The sequence below is a fragment of the Megascapheus bottae genome, chromosome 12 (assembly GCF_031878675.1).
Source record: "Megascapheus bottae isolate mThoBot1 chromosome 12, mThoBot2.hap1, whole genome shotgun sequence".
In the NCBI taxonomy this organism is placed as follows: domain Eukaryota; kingdom Metazoa; phylum Chordata; class Mammalia; order Rodentia; family Geomyidae; genus Megascapheus; species Megascapheus bottae.
The window spans coordinates 36199207-36218386 of NC_143520.1; the positions used below are offsets into that span (position 1 = coordinate 36199207).

At 32.8% G+C, this 19180-nt stretch overlaps 1 protein-coding gene, 1 long non-coding RNA gene and 1 pseudogene across 2 annotated transcripts in view; 1 reads left to right on the top strand and 2 right to left on the bottom strand.

The window, feature by feature from the left end:
• Lrp1b (LDL receptor related protein 1B) overlaps positions 1-19180 on the top strand; it is a 1652823-nt gene that overhangs the window by 991382 nt on the left and 642261 nt on the right. Inside the window, exons 12-14 of the mRNA XM_090342868.1 lie at positions 5044-5224; positions 10946-11165; positions 13712-13901. Coding sequence (XP_090198994.1) covers positions 5044-5224; positions 10946-11165; positions 13712-13901 — 591 coding nt within the window. The remainder of the gene's footprint in view (positions 1-5043; positions 5225-10945; positions 11166-13711; positions 13902-19180) is intronic.
• LOC150056422 (uncharacterized) overlaps positions 1-19180 on the bottom strand; it is a 131484-nt gene that overhangs the window by 54597 nt on the left and 57707 nt on the right. Inside the window, exon 2 of the long non-coding RNA XR_016537263.1 lies at positions 17188-17257. This is a non-coding gene — a long non-coding RNA (uncharacterized LOC150056422). The remainder of the gene's footprint in view (positions 1-17187; positions 17258-19180) is intronic.
• On the bottom strand, positions 1855-2727 carry LOC150056424 (centromere protein N pseudogene; annotated as a pseudogene).

Consider the following 19180-nt stretch of genomic DNA (forward strand, 5'->3'; position numbering starts at 1 on the left):
CAGGTTAGCGTTGAGTGAAAAATGCAAGCAAAAGGCCTGGATTTGAATACCAGTGCAGGCATGTACACAGACACACACATACATGTACATACACAGATACAAACAGATACAGATGAAATGCATATTCAATATAGTGTGTATATATAGTCAATACAGTGAATATATGATCAACATATTGTATAGTTTGTATCATTGCATTTATGAAAGATTCTGAAACTAGTGTTAACAAAGGGAAAAAAAGTGGAGAAGTGAATAATTTAGAAAAATCAATCTAATTTTAAATATTTATATAACATGAAAAAGTTTGTTTTCATCTGAATAAATGGATCAATCTCTCTCTATATGTGTGTGTATGTGTGTATATCTATCTATCTATATATATATGACTGTATATAGGCTATATATGTGCATATACAATAGTGTATGTATACATACACACACATAGATAGATAGACAGACAAACAGACAGACAGACAGATAGATAGATAGATAGATAGATAGATAGATAGATAGATAGATAGATAGATAGATAGATAGACAGATAGATAGAAAGATAGCTAGATAGATAGGGTTAAGTGTCAAATCCAGGATAAAATAGTAAAACACATGGTCATACATATTTGGCTTATATAGTGTAGTAGAGTAAAAAATGTTCTACCACTGAGCTACATTCCCTAGCTACAAAACATAATCTTAATATTAAAAACTGTTTACCAGACCTCTAGTTTTTTTTCCCCAAAGTGCTATAGACTCTCAATAAATGTTAACTACTGATGGGTGTACCTTCTTAAAATCTTAAATCTTGAGTAAATTTAGAATACATTGAATAAATGTAGAATATATTTGTTCTCTAGTTATAGTTACCTATGTGATAGTAATAATAAAAATGAAAGTACTGAGATGGATTTCATAATATAGACAAACTGGATATTACTCCAATTACACAAAACAATATTGTCTTCCATTGCTTTTCTTTACAAATATCTTTTTCTTTTCCATATTGAATTGTCATGTTATGCCATTAATTTCTATAGTCACATTTGTTTACTACTGAAATATTATATAACTTCATATATCCTGGTTAAATAAAATTTTTGTCCTAGTTCCTATTGGTCAAACTCTACCAGTCCTCAATAAAACCCTTTTATGTGAAATAAAACATAAAAGCACATAAGGCCAATTGTGTGTGTATGGCTGAAAGTTCTATTTCAATTTATGATTTAAAGTTATGATAATTATTATGTAATTATATGGATCAAACATTTGTTTTTAAAAAGAAAATAATTAACTGGAAAATAGATTTTTCCAAACTATGACACTTAAAATTCCAATTCATTCTTACTGTTTTTTTTTTACATTATTTTTTCATTATCTTTATTCACAAATTCTATGATGAGTCTATTTATATGTATGATAAAATAGGTTATGCAAATTACACTTACGAAGACACCATTATTAAATAAGTACTCTCAGATATATAACCTCTTGCAAATAGCTTACTGGACCTCTGAATGGGCCAATTTTAGGCGCTCCTAGAGATTTTGAGTTGGGTAGCTTTTTTGATTCTCTTTTGTAAGATCCATGGCGTAGCCGCAAATCCCTGGACATCTGCCACTGGAAGTAGCCCTCCTGGGGGCCTAGGGGCGGTCCGGTGTCTGCCACTCTGGGGTGGGGATGGGGCCAATCTAGAGCAGCAGATCTTCCTTCGACTTTTGTCAGTCCTTCTCTCACACGCACACACACTGCTGAAGTTCACAGGAGAGGGGCCAGAGGGAGAAGAGGAAAGTTTGTCCGAACGCGAACAGTTTTGAGTCCCTAGCATGCAGATTTACAGACAAGCTCTCCAGCTAGCTTTTAACTGAAGTATGTCTGCTCAGCCAGGATGCCCCTGTTCATGTCACTCTTGAACCTGGTTTCAAGCTTATATTGTGCAAATTCAAGTTGGGGTTGAGGATAGTCTCCAGTCTTCGGTGATTTTTTTGGACTCTCTCTTTTTCTACTGTGTTTTCATGAATGAGCCTGGGATCCACATTTCTGTCTAGACCAGGCTTTCCGTCTTGTAGAGGTGTTGTAGAGTTGTGATTTTCAAACACCTGGTTATACTGTTTAAAAACAATGGCCTTGAGTGAGTCCAGGTAATCGGCTTCTCAGGTCTATTTTCATAATCTGGTGGTGGTTGCTAGCCATTTTCAGGGCCTGACTCAGAAGGGGCAGAGTGCTTTTCAGGACGGAGAGAGATGCAAAGGCATATGGAGTCTGGGGATAATAGTACACCACATAGGTCGGCTTGTACTGGTTAGGCCTTGAATTCTGTGTTCCCCATGCAATTCGAATCCAGACTGCATTTTCCTCTGCAACTCTGAAGCTAACCGTCACATTTCTTAATGCTCTCTGAAGAGTTTTCTTAAACTTTTGAATTGTTCCACATCGAAAAGGTCAACGTCTTCATCTGGTCCTTCACTCAGCTGAAAAACATCCCAAACTTTCTGGTGCCGATGAACTTGAATATAAATGATGTCTGAAAGGGCTCTGTCATTGAGACTTGTAGACTTCTCCTCACAGAGCAGGACAAAGTCCAGAGCTAGCTGCTCCTTTCTCTGCCTGAAGTTTACAGTTTGCAGTTGGCTTTTGGACAAAAAAATCCCAGGCTTTTAGTATTGTCATCATTTCGTACATGGGGATTTTCAAGATGGTCCTCCTGAGAAACTCGGCAACAATCTCATCCATCTCTCTGTAATTCTAGCTATTCAGGAGGCTGAGATCTGAGGATCGAGGTTCAAAGCTTTCCCGGGCACTAAAGTTGTGAGACTCTTATCTTCAATTAACCATTAGAAAACCGGAAGTAGCACTGTGGATCCGGGAGTAGGGTGGTAGGTAGCCTTGAGCTGAAGAGCTCAAGGACAACACCCAGGCCCAGAGTTCAAATTCGACTCACATCTCCAGCTGCTTTCCGGCAGCCGCTCCTGCCAAGGCGCTTTCAAAACCCCCAATGGGAGCCTGCATTCTTACTGTTATCTGCTCATACTATTTTCAGTTCCAGTTGGTCACTAATAAAAATGATAGAAAATATATTAAGCAAGTATAATAATATATATGATTTTTTTTTAATATTGATATAGTAACACCAACAGCAACACCAAATTGTCTAAACTGTATGCTGAATGCTTTTTGCTTTACAGGTAAAGAAATTTAAGATTAGAAAGTGACTGAGTTCTATATCCAATGCCTGGAATAAAATTTCTGTTCAGATGGTTACTGCACTACTTATGTAAAATAGTCTCAAATCATGTCATGAAATAAGTTTTAAAAATAAGATCACATTGGAGGCTTTCCATGCTGAAATAGATTTCAAACATAATGCAATTTTTGAAAACAAATGAACAAAATAAAACTCAGCTATATATAATAATAAATAGAAAATAGTTAACAGTTATTTTTCTATTATTCCAGAATACCCAAGTGCTTAGCACAATTACAAGTCAAAATAGTAAAGATGAAGTTTAAGTTTTTCTAAGCTGGGGTACAATTAACCTGTGAAAATCCATTATATTGGATGGTAATGAGGCAGATAGTTTAGTGAAATTGAGAACATGTCTGATTCACTATAATTGGATTTTCAGTTAGATCAAATCAGACTTTATTTTAGGGCACATGTTACTTAGAAGAGAAGTTCAGGAAATATTTTTTTGTTCTTTAATTTCAGAGTGAAAAAACTACAACTAAAAAGCCACAACTAGAAGATATAATAGTAGATGCTTCTATGCCTTTATATGAAATGAGATAAATTTTCCACTGTGTGAATACACAGCTCTCTCTAAACAAATACTACCTATTGCTTTGTACTAATTTTCAGTTATTTGCACCTTGAGTTTGAAAGATCTTTTTTGTTCATTCGATAGAGAAATGTAACTATATGTTGCTGTTGGCAGTTCATGATGCCTTTACAAATGATAAAACTGAAGGACAGATTGTGACAGGCTCTTAGCATAGGAACAGATGGATTTTGAGCAACTCTTCACTGGTCTTATGTTTGGATTCTTTTAAATGCCAATTTGGCTGCTTCTGAAACAATAAGACTATCTAAGCTGATGCCTTCACTTTGAAGTATTGGCATTCCCTTTCTTAAAATGAGAGGACAACCCCATCAGATTCAGTGTTAGTAATACTCTTTGATTTATCATTCCCTGCTTCTTATAGAAGATTGGAATAGGATCCTTTATAATAATTCTAAACTATATAGGGATTATTTGAGATTCACTGTTGGTATAGTGCTATGATGAAAGCCTGTTTTAGGCTTTCAACTATGTGCTTCTCTTTGTAAGAGGGCATTAAATTATCATGATTGCACATTATTTATTACAAACTAAATATGCTGTCATAATCCCAACTTTTTCTTTGAACAGTGCATATCAGAGTAATTTTTACTGATAAGTATGCTTTTATGCTCCTGTCATTTATTTTTTCATAGTTTTCTGCAGATTTTTTTTCAAATTATACATAGTAAAGTTCATTTAAAATATCATCCCACTAATTTTCCTATACCGTGTGCAATGAAAAGTCCATGTGAAGAAAGAGGGCTCATTGTTCACATAAAATAAAAAAGAATTACATTTTACCGAATGTATTTCATAGATAGGGATATTTACAATTATCAAGCTATAAAGAATTTTATATCAGTTTATCACATGTGTGCTGAGGGGTGTGTGTGTGTGTGTGTGTGTGTGTGTGTGTGTGTGTGTGTTACCAAGAATTGATCTAGGCTATTCATGCGTGTTAGGTAAGGACTCTGTCCTTTCACGTGAACTATATTGAGAGTCCCTTTGTGTTTATTTTGCTTTTGAGCTAGAATCTCATTATTTTTACCTAGGTTAGCTTTGAAATATTGATTTCTTCCTTTCTCCACCCCTTAGTAGTTGTACTAACAGGCATATATAATCAAAATACCAGTTCATAGCTTTTTGAATTAAAAACTTTATTGAGTAGAACAGTAGTGGCTACTTATATTATCATAATTATATATAAATATATATGTCATGTTTATAGATTTGGATAATGTAGAAGGCATTGCTGTGGACTGGATTGGAAATAATCTTTACTGGACAAATGATGGACACAGAAAAACCATTAATGTGGCCAGATTGGAAAAAGCTTCTCAGAGCCGGAAGACACTTTTAGAAGGAGAAATGTCTCATCCCAGAGGAATTGTGGTGGATCCATCTAATGGGTATGTACTAATGAATATAAAGAAATATTAGAAATAATGTTTTATTCATTTAATAATATAAGTGATGCTTAAACTAATTTGTATCAGTGAACTTGCACATTAGCAAAAATTATGCATTGAATGAGTTTCCTTTCTAGAAAACATGTTAAATAAATGTGTCATATTATATTTACTTGAAATACATTTTTACAAAAGATATTTTATTTGCTTTATTCAAACAAGAGCTACAATTGTCTACATTGTCAGATACCAAGACAAGTGATTCCATGAAAATATACATTGAATGCAAATTTAGGCTATTGAAATTTGATATATTTAAATATTGGTAATTTTTGCATATATATCATAGAGGAGGAATTTTGTACTATATGCACTATATTTTTGTACTTATTATGTAAAATTAGTTGTTGTTCTGACCGCCTCTTTCGTGTTTTTTTTAAGTAACAAATCATTAGTCTAAAACACACCATTTAATTGCTCAGTGATTGAGTAGGTATTTAAACAAAGGCATTCTGTCTCCATAATTACTGCTAGCTCATTTATCCACGGCTTTTATGAGTCAACAATGATAATTAGTTTCCATGTAAGGCATCATCTTATAGTATGTGCTGCTTATGTAGGATACATAGAGATATTCTTTGTACCTTCATGCATAGTTATAGAAGTATTTAATTGAATTATGTGCATGAAAAATATTTATACATTGAAAACACTGAAGTATAATTCCAAGAAATAAGTGTTGATGGTAGTTTCAAGTACAACCTCTGTGTTTATCCATAGGCTGCTGTATGTGTTTTAATAAGCCATAATTATAACAAATTATTTTATGATTTTATATTTTGGTAAGAGTCATGTATTTGACTGATAAATCTGGAAAGTTTACCTTTAGTAGAAAATATGTATTTATTTCACATAATTCAAATCTACTTGAGGAAAGAAATTACGAATATGTTTAAAACAACATTTTCCTCTCTACTAGAATGTTATGATAAACAATCATTGCAAAGGTGATATATGAAAGGGTTACAGATGCATAGATGAGGTAATTAGTACATTTCTTTTAGAACAGTGTCACCCTCTTCCTCATTTTCTCTCAGTTTACCCTTTCCCAAAACCCCTCCAAGTTGTATAGTTCATTTTTGTCCTATTGTCTAATAAAAAACACTGCTGAATTGGTTCACCTATTGTCCCATCTCTGTACTTTTCTATGCCCTCCTTAAATCAGGTAATCTTATATACAACAGAAAGGGTACAGAATAAAAAACAAAACAAAACAAAAACCAACAACAGTGACTAAAGAGAATAGAATAAAGAAAGAAAAAGAGCCATAAGCACTACACAAAAACTTCTTGTTTCCATTTCTTAGAGTTGATTTCAATAAGAATCGTTTTGCATAGTCATATGTACATAACTATTGAGCCCTCTAGAACTTCTCCTAAGAATTTTGGCAGAGTGAAAAGACTTCATCCAGCACATCACAAGTGGTACAGCCTCTATTCCTAGCAATTTAGGAGGCTGAGATCTGAAGAAGTGGAGTTGTAACTCAAGTGGTAGAAGGTGAATCTTGATAAAAAAAAAAAAAACACAAAAAAACCTTGATCAAATCAAAATCTTGGTAACACACACACACACACACACACACACACACACACACACACACACACACAGAGTCCTGTTGACCACATAAATATGAAATAAATGCAGCCATCAATCATATGAATTATAAGGAAGTTTAGAGGCAACTAAATGCATTTCTTATATCAAATTTAGACATCCTTTTCAACACCTCCCACCCAGCTTGTCTCTGAAACATACAACTGTACATTCTTCACTCTGTATGGAGGCAATTTTGATTCATCTGAACTTCAACTATTTTCATTAAGACAATATGTACCTCACTGTAATTACTGACACCACTGAACTATTACAGGATGTCACCCTACTAGTAATAATTATTTCAGAGATACGCTTTTTCAGATTTCATAATCAGTTATGAAATCTGTAAAACATTTGTAATTCATTACTTTATTAATCTGTAAGACTGAGTAACTTTAAGGAGACGATAATTATCTTGGAGAAACTTGTAACTGTCTTTGCCTACAATGTACGTACACACACTCATTCACACACAGAAACACATAAACACACACAAATGCAATACTGATCTATAGCCCGAGAAGGAAAATCAGAGATGGAACTATAATGTAATTTTCAATGTTTTTATAAAAATTTTGACTTTATTTAGCTGACAATGTAATTACACTGTTTTCAGGACAAAGCCATATTCTAGTATGCATATTTTTTTGAAAAATGCATATACATATAATGAGTGATATCCTTAATGTAATGTTATCTCTCATCTCTTTTGCTGTCCCTAGGTTATCTCAGATTGTTACAGTCTTTCACCTTATAATCTGATATATTGTATATATGCATATTTGGTTATTTGAAATCAGATAGGGAAGGGGGAAAAACAAGATGAGGAATGGGGGTGGGTGGAGGGAAATGGGGACCAAGACATGAGAAAGGGTATCAATGTATGTGAAGTAATGCACCTTCTATCTGGTGACTATAATGTAACCTTCTATTAATTACAATAAGACTATATGAAAAAAGAAAAAAAGCATATAATAATTTGGCACTTGATAGAGAAGCACTGTGGATTTGAAAGATGCCCACTAGGAATCATTATTGAATTATAGGATTGGTAACAGGGACAGAAGTGTGGTTATCTCAACAGAAGACACTGAGAATATGCTGTAGATATAAATAATATTTCCTTTACTTTATTACATTTAACTTATAAACATCAAGCATGAAATATCACCCAATTTATGACATAGTACTATAAATAGTACTATAAAATAAAAACTATAATGAAGACAAACAGGCAAGAGCTCAGTTTTATTCTTTTCTCCAAAGATAGATGACAAACTCCATCTAAAACTTTTTATATCTCATACTAGTGGCTCAATGTAGGGCCTCGCCAGGCCAGCTAAGTGTGCTATGTGTTTTACAACTGACACACATCCCAGCAGAGAAAGTCTACTAGACTTGGCCCAGAAATAGAAGTCAGGGTTTTGCTGCTACACTAATAAGTAGATAAGAATAGCCAAAATTCTATTTGATGAATATCAAGAAACTTACATAAAATTATGTGCACTACTCCATGATCATCTTAGAGAGAATTATTGTTCCATATGCTTAAAATACAATCACTCATATATCATAAACTTTATACAGATAATTCGTTGAGTAGATGTGGCATTCATTTATATATCGTTTCTAGATTGAGGTCACCTAATTAAAGCTAACCTTTAACTTTTGGATATCCAGACTTATTCTTTGTGTCTGTGCATGAAAGTATACTGTAGATGTGGTTTGAGTTAAAGTCACAAGCAAAACAGTGAGCCATAATCAAAGTGGCACACTATAGGAAAAATTACTAATAATGTCAAGAAGTTGACAGTGATCAACATCAATAAAACTTAATTAAATAAAGGTATGCTTTTTTTGAATTTATATATAAAGATGAAAAATAATATTCACTCTTAAATAATTGAAATGAATCAGCTACTTGTACTAGGATGGTATCACTTCATCCCAATAAAAATATTTTATTAATAAAATGAAGTATATAGCCAGCACTGGTGGCACACCCCTGTAATCCTAGCTTCTCAGAAAGTTGAGATCTGGGGTTTTTGGTTCAAGGACAGCCCAAGCAGAAAAGTCTCTGTGGGACTCTTATGTCTAACAAACCATCCCAAAACCTGAAGTGCCTCTGTGGCTCAAGTGATAGAAAGCTAAGCTTGAAAACAAAGAGACTCATGCATAGTGCCCAGTGCCCAGGCCCTGAGCTCAAGCGCCAATACTGACAAAAAAAAAAAGGAAAGGGAAGTTGCAGTGTTTATTCCTAGACTTGCCAAATCTGTTCTCACAAACCATAAAAACATAATTATAAACTCGGAAGAGATATAAAAAATAATTAAATTTGCATGAAATAATGTATGATATATTTTCACTTTCTCCAAATCTGCCAGTCTAGGACTGCAGGATTCTTAATTTTAGACAAAAGTTTTACTACATTTAACCAAGAAATTTATTAGGATCCATAGAAGGTGAGAAGCAGGAATTCCCATAAGGACATTTCGTGGGTCATTGGCTTAGCAAAGCTTTAGAGCTTTATCAAATTATGTCTGAGGTGACTGAACTAGATCCTCAGGTTTTTTTTTCTTTTTTTTTATTGTCAGGATAACTTACAGAGGGGTTACAGTTACATTCGTCAGGTAGTAGGTGCATTACTTCTCACACATTGATATCCCTTCTCATGTTTTTGTCTCCACTCACCCTCCACTCCCTCCCAGTTATCTTGTTTCTGCCCCTTTTCCCTTTCCTATTTCAAATAATCAAACATAGATACAATATACCAGGTAACAATATGAGATTAACCAAAGGGCAAAAAAGAGAAGAGAAACAATATAGTACACTAAGAACAACAATCACACAGGATAAAGCTCTTGTCTCCATATCCTAGAGATCCTTTAGTCTCATCCTATATGACCTTATGTACCTAGGTTTTGAGCTATTGTAATCCTCTGCTGGGAGAGTCCTAGATGGTACTAATTATTACAAATGAGGGAAACCATTGAGCCTATGTTCCTTTGTTAGACCCTCATTTTAACTACTAACTTAAAAGAACTTTCACATGACTCCATAACAAGACATGTGGAGAATTCGAACCTTATTCATGAGAGAATGGAACATTATCGCTAGGACCCACTCTTCTATTGTTAGAGCACACATAAAAGTTGTTTTAATGAGAAAGTTTGATGTAGAAATTAGACCTCAACAATTCAAGGTGAGTCAACCTGCTGTTATTACATTCTCATGCAGATAAATCATCTTTCGTGGGGCCAGGAGTTTGGCCTAGTGGTTAAAGTGCTTGCCTAGCATGCATGAAGACCCGGGTTCGATTCCTTGGTACCACATACATAGAAAAAAGCCGGAAGTGGTGCTGAGGCTCAAGTGGTAGAGCTCTAGCCTTGAGAAAGTGCTCAGGCCCTGAGCCCAAGCCCAGGACTGGCAAAAATAAATAAATAAATAAATAAATAAATAAATAAATAAATAAATAAATCAATCATCTTTCGTGGGCTTTGGGATAATAATAAGCAGCAATAAAACATATATAATTTACATCAGGAAAACAAATTGTGTCTGCCCAAATATCCCGGTATGCCTAGGCACTTTAGAACAAAGTGCAATGTGATTGTCATAAAAATAACAATTCATGTAGAATTAGATATAATCTAGAACAGTTGTGCCATGAGTTCACATCTAAATTCTATCTGCTTTTTTTATATCACATAATTTGTTGTATGCTTTGTGAGGTGGAAAAACCTTTAAAAGTATGCCCCAAATAATCTTTCCCCATATATTGTCATAATACTAAAGTTGCTATATATTGACAGTTAAATAGATGTACAAAGCTTCTAGATGTGAAAGTAGTATAGTGGATTATCTGTAACAAGCCTAAAATGACATGTTCAACTGAATGACTTTACTTCCCTCATCTTCATAGCTGCACACTTGTCCCCACACATAAGTATTTAGGTAAAGCATTTCTGAATTATAATAGATTTTGCTGACAAATCTGAGGAAGTGTCTCTCTATATGGTGACTGGTTAAACTAACATGCATGTACTCTTGCTTTTAATGGGCTAGTTGGATGTATTGGACTGACTGGGAGGAAGATGAAATAGATGACAGCGTGGGAAGGATTGAGAAAGCTTGGATGGATGGCTTCAATCGTCAGATTTTTGTGACTTCAAAGATGCTGTGGCCAAACGGTTTAACTCTGGACTTTCAGACCAACACATTATACTGGTGTGATGCCTATTATGATCATATTGAGAAAGTGTTTTTGAATGGGACCCACAGGAAGGTAAAGACAAATGCTCCTGTTTTTAAGTCCCAGACTTCTTTCAGAGAGCCTTGTTGTGTTGTGTTAAAAATACTTTCAAGTTTATTTTTACTCCTCTGTGGGGTGGCTAGAGGAGGCTGAGCATTAAGTGTTGCAGCTGGCACTTGCCTCCGGGATACCAGGCTTTAAGCACTGTGGTATGCCAGGATTTATGAGAAATTTTAAAAGAAGCTCTCAGTATATCAAAGATGTTTGAGAAAAATTTTTCTACATTATTAATGGATTTTCTATGATCAAACAACCCCAAATTATTCAAATATCTTCATTACGTACAATTAAGATTTCATATATGCATTATAAGAAAGTAAGTATATTGTATCTGTTTGAATAGAGAACTTTCTGACATTGAAGTTGAAATATATACATACAAGGAATGAACTGAATGTAAAGATTATTAGGTTGAATAGATACAAGATTTAAAATTTAGGATGATTTAATTGACTGTAAGACAGAGTCATACTTTGGAAACATCCAAACATCACTCCTATGTTTTATCATATAATCGCTGTCCCCGCTCCATCACATAACACTTTTAACTAATTTAAACGTTCATTTCATTTTTAAAATATATTCTGTTGTTATTATAAAGATGATTTCAGAAAGATTACAGTTACATATGTCAGGTGACAAGTAAATTTCTTTTTGAACCTTTTCAACTCTTCCCTCATTTTCTCCCAGTTTGATTCCCCTGCCCCTACATAAATTGTATAGTTCATTTCAACAGTGTCTAGTAAGTATCACTGCTGTGTTGGTTCACTCTTGTCTCACTGCTTCTTTGCTCCCCCAAAGAAATAAACTTACTTACAAGACAAAAGGTGCAGGAATAAAAAACAGGGACAAAGGGGGAGGAAAAAAGTCAACTAGATGTGGTAAATTATCCAGATGTAAACATTCAGGGATATGAAAAGAGATGTTCTTAGAAGTTCACACATGCTTAACAGCTGTGTGCATCTGCCTAAAAAGTGATGTTTATCAAAATGAACTCCAAGAAATAGAAACAAAAGTGTTTTTGTTTGTGCTATTTTGTGTTTTTAACATTAATTTTAGTTATATGACAAGAACAGAATATTAGAAATTGCCAAAATTCTTCCTTTGATATTATATTTCCTTTCTTTTAATAATGGAGTACTATACAATCAACCATGACTTTTTTCTATGAATTTTGTTTGGAAAATAAAGTTCTGACTTGTTAAAACTGGTAAAGTCATTTATTTGATCTAACAATGTTCTAAATTTTTCCACCTCAATAAGAAATAAAACAGCTGGCATTACATCTAGCAATAAGACATTCAAGGAATTATAGTCACTAGTGGATTCTTCCATTTAAGTAAAACATAAATGAAACATAAGTGAAAACTTTAAGATAACTAAAACTGTTATATATGAATGCTATGTATGATTCCTACAAAATATTAATGTCTATTATATGTAATTCATACTAGCAAATAATACATATAGTTATATTTATCACTGTCAAGGTCAGCAAATTTTAGTGTGCCTTGTTGCTCAATTAATTGAACAACTTGCCAAGATAAACCAAGTTACTGGGATAACTGTGGCTCACATTTTTAAACCTAGTTACTTGGGAAGATGAGATCAGCCTTGCAGGTGAAATAAATAAGGCAAAATGTCATCAGCAATGACATAGGTTCCATTGAATAGCTGTACGTAGAGCTTCAGATTATCTATCTATCCTATCTATCTATCTATCTATCTATCTATCTATCTATCTATCTGTCTGTCTGTCTGTCTGTCTGTCTGTCTGTCTGTCTATCTATCTATCTATCTATCTATCTATCTATCTATCTATCCATCCACCTATCTTCTCTAAGTGTAAGATTAAATGTAAGAAGAAAAAATTTCTTTACATTACATATATTATTTTTTTAAATAATGCCATGTTAAAAAGTAGTTTTGAACAGTGTGTATAACCCTGAATGTGTAAAAGAACTTAAATTCTTATTAGATGCTTTCTCTAGTTAATCAACAGCAGAATATAAGTGGAACAAAAAGGAATATATTCAAATATTCAGAACTGCAAATTAGTGACCCTTTCCTATGTACTAACAATATAGGATTTTATCTTCAAAATTAAAATATTTCCTTTCTTCCTTATCATCTGCAAAATGTTGTTAGTTTCCACTGGCCAAACTAATGTAGATGAATCCCTTTTCTGCCCATTGATATTTAGGTATTTTGTTTAACCTGGCCATTAGTTAGGCAATTCTACTACATAAATACTGACACTTGGTTGATGACATCAATTTATATCTAAAAGTTAGGCAAAATCATTTTTGTGTCACTTATAAGAATATTTAAATGAATGCAATATATATCTTCTTCAAATAGTACACTTTATATTTTTAAGTATTCTCACCTTGAGAAACCCAACACCACTAAAGTGAAATTGTTATGTGGTATGCTTATATCAATATCATTTTCTCAATCATTTTGTTATGACTCTAGAGTTCAAATGTGATTTTTCACATTCCGTTTACATATCGCAGATTGTTTACAGTGGAAAAGAATTGAATCATCCTTTTGGACTGTCACATCATGGGAATTTTGTTTTCTGGACCGATTATATGAATGGCTCCATTTTTCAACTAGATTTGACAACAAGTGAGGTGATATTACTGAGACATGAAAGACCACCTCTGTTTGGACTCCAGATTTATGACCCATGGAAACAACAAGGTATTAAAACACAAATAAAAATTCTCCTCAGTTTTTCCATATAATTCTTCACAGTAGTTACCCAAATGCTCTATTTTGACAGTGCTGGTAGTTTTATGACAAAAGATGTCCAGATTATGCCAAGGTCAATCAAATCTTAAACCTTATTACCATAAGAACATATTTCTCATTGTTCTAAGTAGTCTGACTGAGTAACTCTGGGAATCCTATCTGAATGAATTTTAAGTTTTTCCTTAAAGATTTCCTATTTAATGTCATTCTCAGTAAAGAAGGACCTTCCTTATTTAAAGTAAAAACACACTCTGTCATAAAAGGTAAGTACTTTGTGCAGTGCATAAACTTTAGATGGAAAAAGACTTGACAAATGCATTAGATAAGAAAACTTACTTGAAAACACACACACACATACACACACACACACACACACACACACACACACACACATACCTGACTAGGTTCTATGAACATTTAACAAATATGTAATTGTTGTAGATGATTTGAAAACATGGGAATCTACTAGAATATTTATGCCCTAGTAAAATTAGATAATATTTCATGTGACTCTTCTTCATGAGTTATATTTGTTATACTCCCACAATTAAAATGGCTAATACATTAGATATGCAAAAAGGTTTAATTAATACATGGTTATATCTTTATACTTCTAATTAACCACAAATTGTTTACTGATGCTATAATTATAAAAAAAATTATAACCAGTATATGTTTCAATAAATTTGAAATGAATAAATTTTGCCCTCAGTTTTGTTTTTCCTTTATATAGCAACAAGAAGTTGGAGGCTATCTATCTTAAATTTGCTACCATAAAGCAAACCATCTGGTTTCAGATCTTAAATTTTCCCTAACATTTAAATTATTTTGACTCTACTGTATTTATAGACCATACCAGAAGCTCATAAATGATCAATGTCATCAGGTGTCTATGACTCATACCTATAATGCTAGCTACTCAGGACACGGAGAACTGATGATCAAAGTTCAAGAACAGTCTGAACAGGAAAGCCTATGAGACTATGCTTCAATTAACCTCCAAAACCCAAAGTGGAACTGTACCTCAGGTGGTAGCACATTAAAGAGACAGTAGCTAAACTCTGAGTTCAAATCTACGACTAGCATGCATATACAAATAATGAATATCAAGGCTTAAATATCTTTAAAAAGAATAAAAATAGGCTGAGAATACATATATTAGATCTGTGACTAAGAAATCTGAGAAATTTATGTAGGTAGATCAGAATAATACTTTTATGTTATCATGTATTTTCAAATCATTAAGCTTCTAATTTCTTCCTTTATTTGATTATTAAAGTTAAAATATGATGCAAAATATCCTGTCATTCTGCAAAATGGCCTTGTATTAAATTCGCATATTAATAATTTCTTTCTGACACTCTGGTTTCATTATGAAAGATTCGGTGTAGGTAAGACACATTTTCTTCAAAAAATTTCTGAAGATTGGTTCATTATTTGTTATTTCCATGTATAATCTAATATATGGCCTCATTTTTTCAACCATTTAGATACCAAAATTTTAATTAGAAATTTCTTTCCATATAACTAACTCAAATAATATTCAAAAGAATAATAATAGGTAACCATCATAAACAACATAGGGTATGATAAAATGATATCCTTGCTGTTCTGAAAGACATCATTTGTAGGACCACTTGTCTCTTAAAAGTTCTTACTGGCCTATTATAAATAAAGGGATATTAAAATGGAGACCTACTCTTGGTTACTAAATTGCTTATACATATTCACTTTACAGATCAGTACATGCCATTTTACTCAGTCAATTCAATTGGTTACTCATTAACTTAGGTTACTTAGCAATCATTTTGAGATTTCTATTAATTTTCTCATTTTTGTTTTATTTTCTCACCAGTTCTGGGTCTTCAACTCAGGACCAGGGCCTGGGCACTGTCCATGACCTTTTTTGTGCTCAAGGTTAGTGCTCTACCACTTGAGTCACAGCCCCACTTCCAGTTTTTTTTTTTTTTTTTATGTTTATATAGGACTGAGGAATTAAACCCAGAGATTTCAGGCATGCTAAGCAAGCATTCTACCACTAAGCCACATCCTGACCCATCCATTAATTTTCTGTACAGCTAAAACTTGGTTAGCACTTAACTGATCTTTGAACAGAAAATGTATTACATAAATTATGACTAGCTAGCACCATTTTTATATTATTTCATATATTTTATTATAATTAAAAGAAAAGTTACATTATATTCACAATACTTCACAAATATTGATACCCTTTCTCATATCTTGGTCCCTATTTCCCTCTCCCCACCCCTGCCCCTCATCTTGTTTTCCCCCCTTCCCTATCCTATTTCAAATAACCAAGTAAACATACATACAATATAACACGGTAAAATACTGTAGCAATATGAGATAACCAAGCGACAGCAAAAGAGATGAGAGATAACATAGTACATTAAGGACAACAATCACTCATTATATGCCTTTTGATTCTATACCCTGGTGGTCCTTTCATGCAGCATCATCCAATATAACCTTATGTATCTAGGTTTTGCTCTATTGTAAATCTCTCCTAGGAGAGTCCAAGGTTTCTACTGATTATGACAATGAGGGAAACCAAAGAGCCTATGTTCCTTTGAGTCTGGATTACTTCACTTAATATGATATTTTTCTATCTTTCCATTTCCTTATAAATGGGGGGATGTTGTTCTTTCTGATGGTAGCATAGAATTTCATTTTGTATAAATACCACATCTTGTTGATCCAATCATCAGCTGAGGGGCATCTGGGTCGGTTCCACATCTTCATTATGGTAAATACTGCTTGGTTGGCACTATTTTTACCCATCAATAGACATTGAAATTGGATTAAGTGCGGGAAAATTTAAATATACTATTTTACTGAATTATTTAAAATAACTACTATATGAAATGCATTCGGATATTCCAATATGGGCATGATTTTGTAGCTTCTTATTGGTATTTCTCTTTTTAACTTTTGAACATAATGTATCGTCAAAATTTTGGACACACATAATAAAAAATACATAAATTCTGAGTACATGTTGTCCTATGAGATTTCTTTCCCTTAAATATTAAACACAGCCATTGAATAGATTTCTTAGTGGTATGAATAATCATTTGTTCTAAAAATGTAATACATTAGTTTCATATATTTCCTGTTCTTTTCTCTTTTTCTGACTTATAGAGAATATAGGCAATGTGATCTTATATGTATATAAACATGAATAAAGTGCATACAGACTGGATGTACTTACTTGTAGTATATGAGAGATGTACTAAGGTAATATTAATATACATACTTTTACTCATCACCAGTCAAGGAACCTATAAAAAATAAACAGAGATACTAATAAGGAAATATCTAAGTGTTTCACATTAAGTAACAGAAAATTAGCTCTCATAGTTGACATGCTCCCTTTTTTCAGAAAGATCAGCAAATTTAATGAATATGGCTTTAGATCTAAAACTCCACTAAACAGAAACCTACACTTAGAATTAGAAAATGATTTTAGGCTTTAATTTTCAGGGATTTTCATAAAATTCTCTCTTTATCAATAAAATTCATAAGCTTTCTTTATTAACATTAGATATCCTAGAATAATTTATGTAACCTTTCCTTGAAATTCCTTATAAATTATAAGAAAAGAATTATGTAAAATGCCACTTTTATATTTTCCATCTCTAGATTCAGAAGCAAACCTTAATTTCCCCCTGCATTAGAGAATGAAATAATCAAAACTAAAACTTTAAGAATACCTGACCTATACCTATTTGAAAGTACCAGGTTATTTATGTCAAATAGTATTAACTAATAATTAATTGTAACTGTTAAAACTATCAGGAAGTGAGCTAAGCATTCATATTTAAAACTCACAAGAGACAGTGAAGACAGGTAGTACTGATTTCTTCTACAAATGGGAGAAGCCTAAAACTGGACAGATGTTGCCTTCAGAAAGCACAGTTAGTCAAGCAAGAAATTCATTTTTGATTTGGGTCTGTCAGGACAAATGTATTTTCAGTGATTACTTTGTGTGGATGATTTTATGTTTACTACTTTTATGATTATTTCAGTTCTAACTGGAAGTAAAGGAACATATTTTGTTTTAGAGTTTCCTTCTTTTGAAACAATGATTCTGTATATAAACCCTGCTGGCAACCAAATCAAGATCTTCCTCTTTCTGAGTACTGATTATAGGCATGTGCCAGCACACCCAACTGGAATACACCTTTTCCTTGTTGCAGTGTCAGTTATAATTTTTTTTTATTCTTTTTAATTTTTTTTTTATTCTTACATTATAAATATGACCAGAATTCAGGATACAGATAGTTAAGGTTTTATTACACTAGATATTAAGCAGTAGAACATTATTTCATGTATAATGTGATTATTACCTATTTTTGATAGGTTCAGTAAGACGAGTTTTGTAACAAGAGAGCAAACAAAACATTTCTCTTTTAAATTTTTAGCCTCAATAAACGTCAAATGTACACACATCTCAGTGAGCTTATAATTCTGAAAATGAAAGGTAAGAAGCTTTTAATTCTTTTTACGGATTGGCTGGCACCATTCATAATCAATTCTCCTAAAATTGTTCCAGATTAAATGCATGATAAAAGTAGTACTGAAGCAATGGGATTTTATTCTACTTCATCTGATTTGACCTTAGAAATAAACTCTATTGTCCTCATTTAATTATATCTGGGGATGATATTTACACTTGTAATTCTACTCAGGAAATAGAGATGAGAAAGGAGTGGTAAACAGGAGAAGATGAAGAATGCAGTAACATTGTTTAAAAACAAATTTCCCCATAATCTTATTTATATAACTCTAACCACCTGGCTCACTGCTATTTTAATTTAAATAAGATTAAAATTGACTTATTCTATAATTTAAAAAAAAACCTAACTGTGAAAACAAAGGAAAGATTGTGAGAACCTATCTCAACCAATAAAAAGCTCTGTGGGTGTCATGAAACTCATTCTAGCCACACAGAAAGGGTAACTGGGTACAAAAGCCTAATTAAAACTAACAAAGGCAGAAAAGGATGGTAAGTGGTACAATGAATGCTAGTCAAATGATAGATCTTGAGTTCACAATCCAGTAGTTTAAAAAGTTAAATTTCTAAAGTATATAGACATCAAAATATTAATATAGATTTTGAAAAAAACATTATTTTTTGTCAGTGGAAGTTATAAAATTGCTTTTAAATAATTTCCTTGGAATTCATATATTTTATACATGTG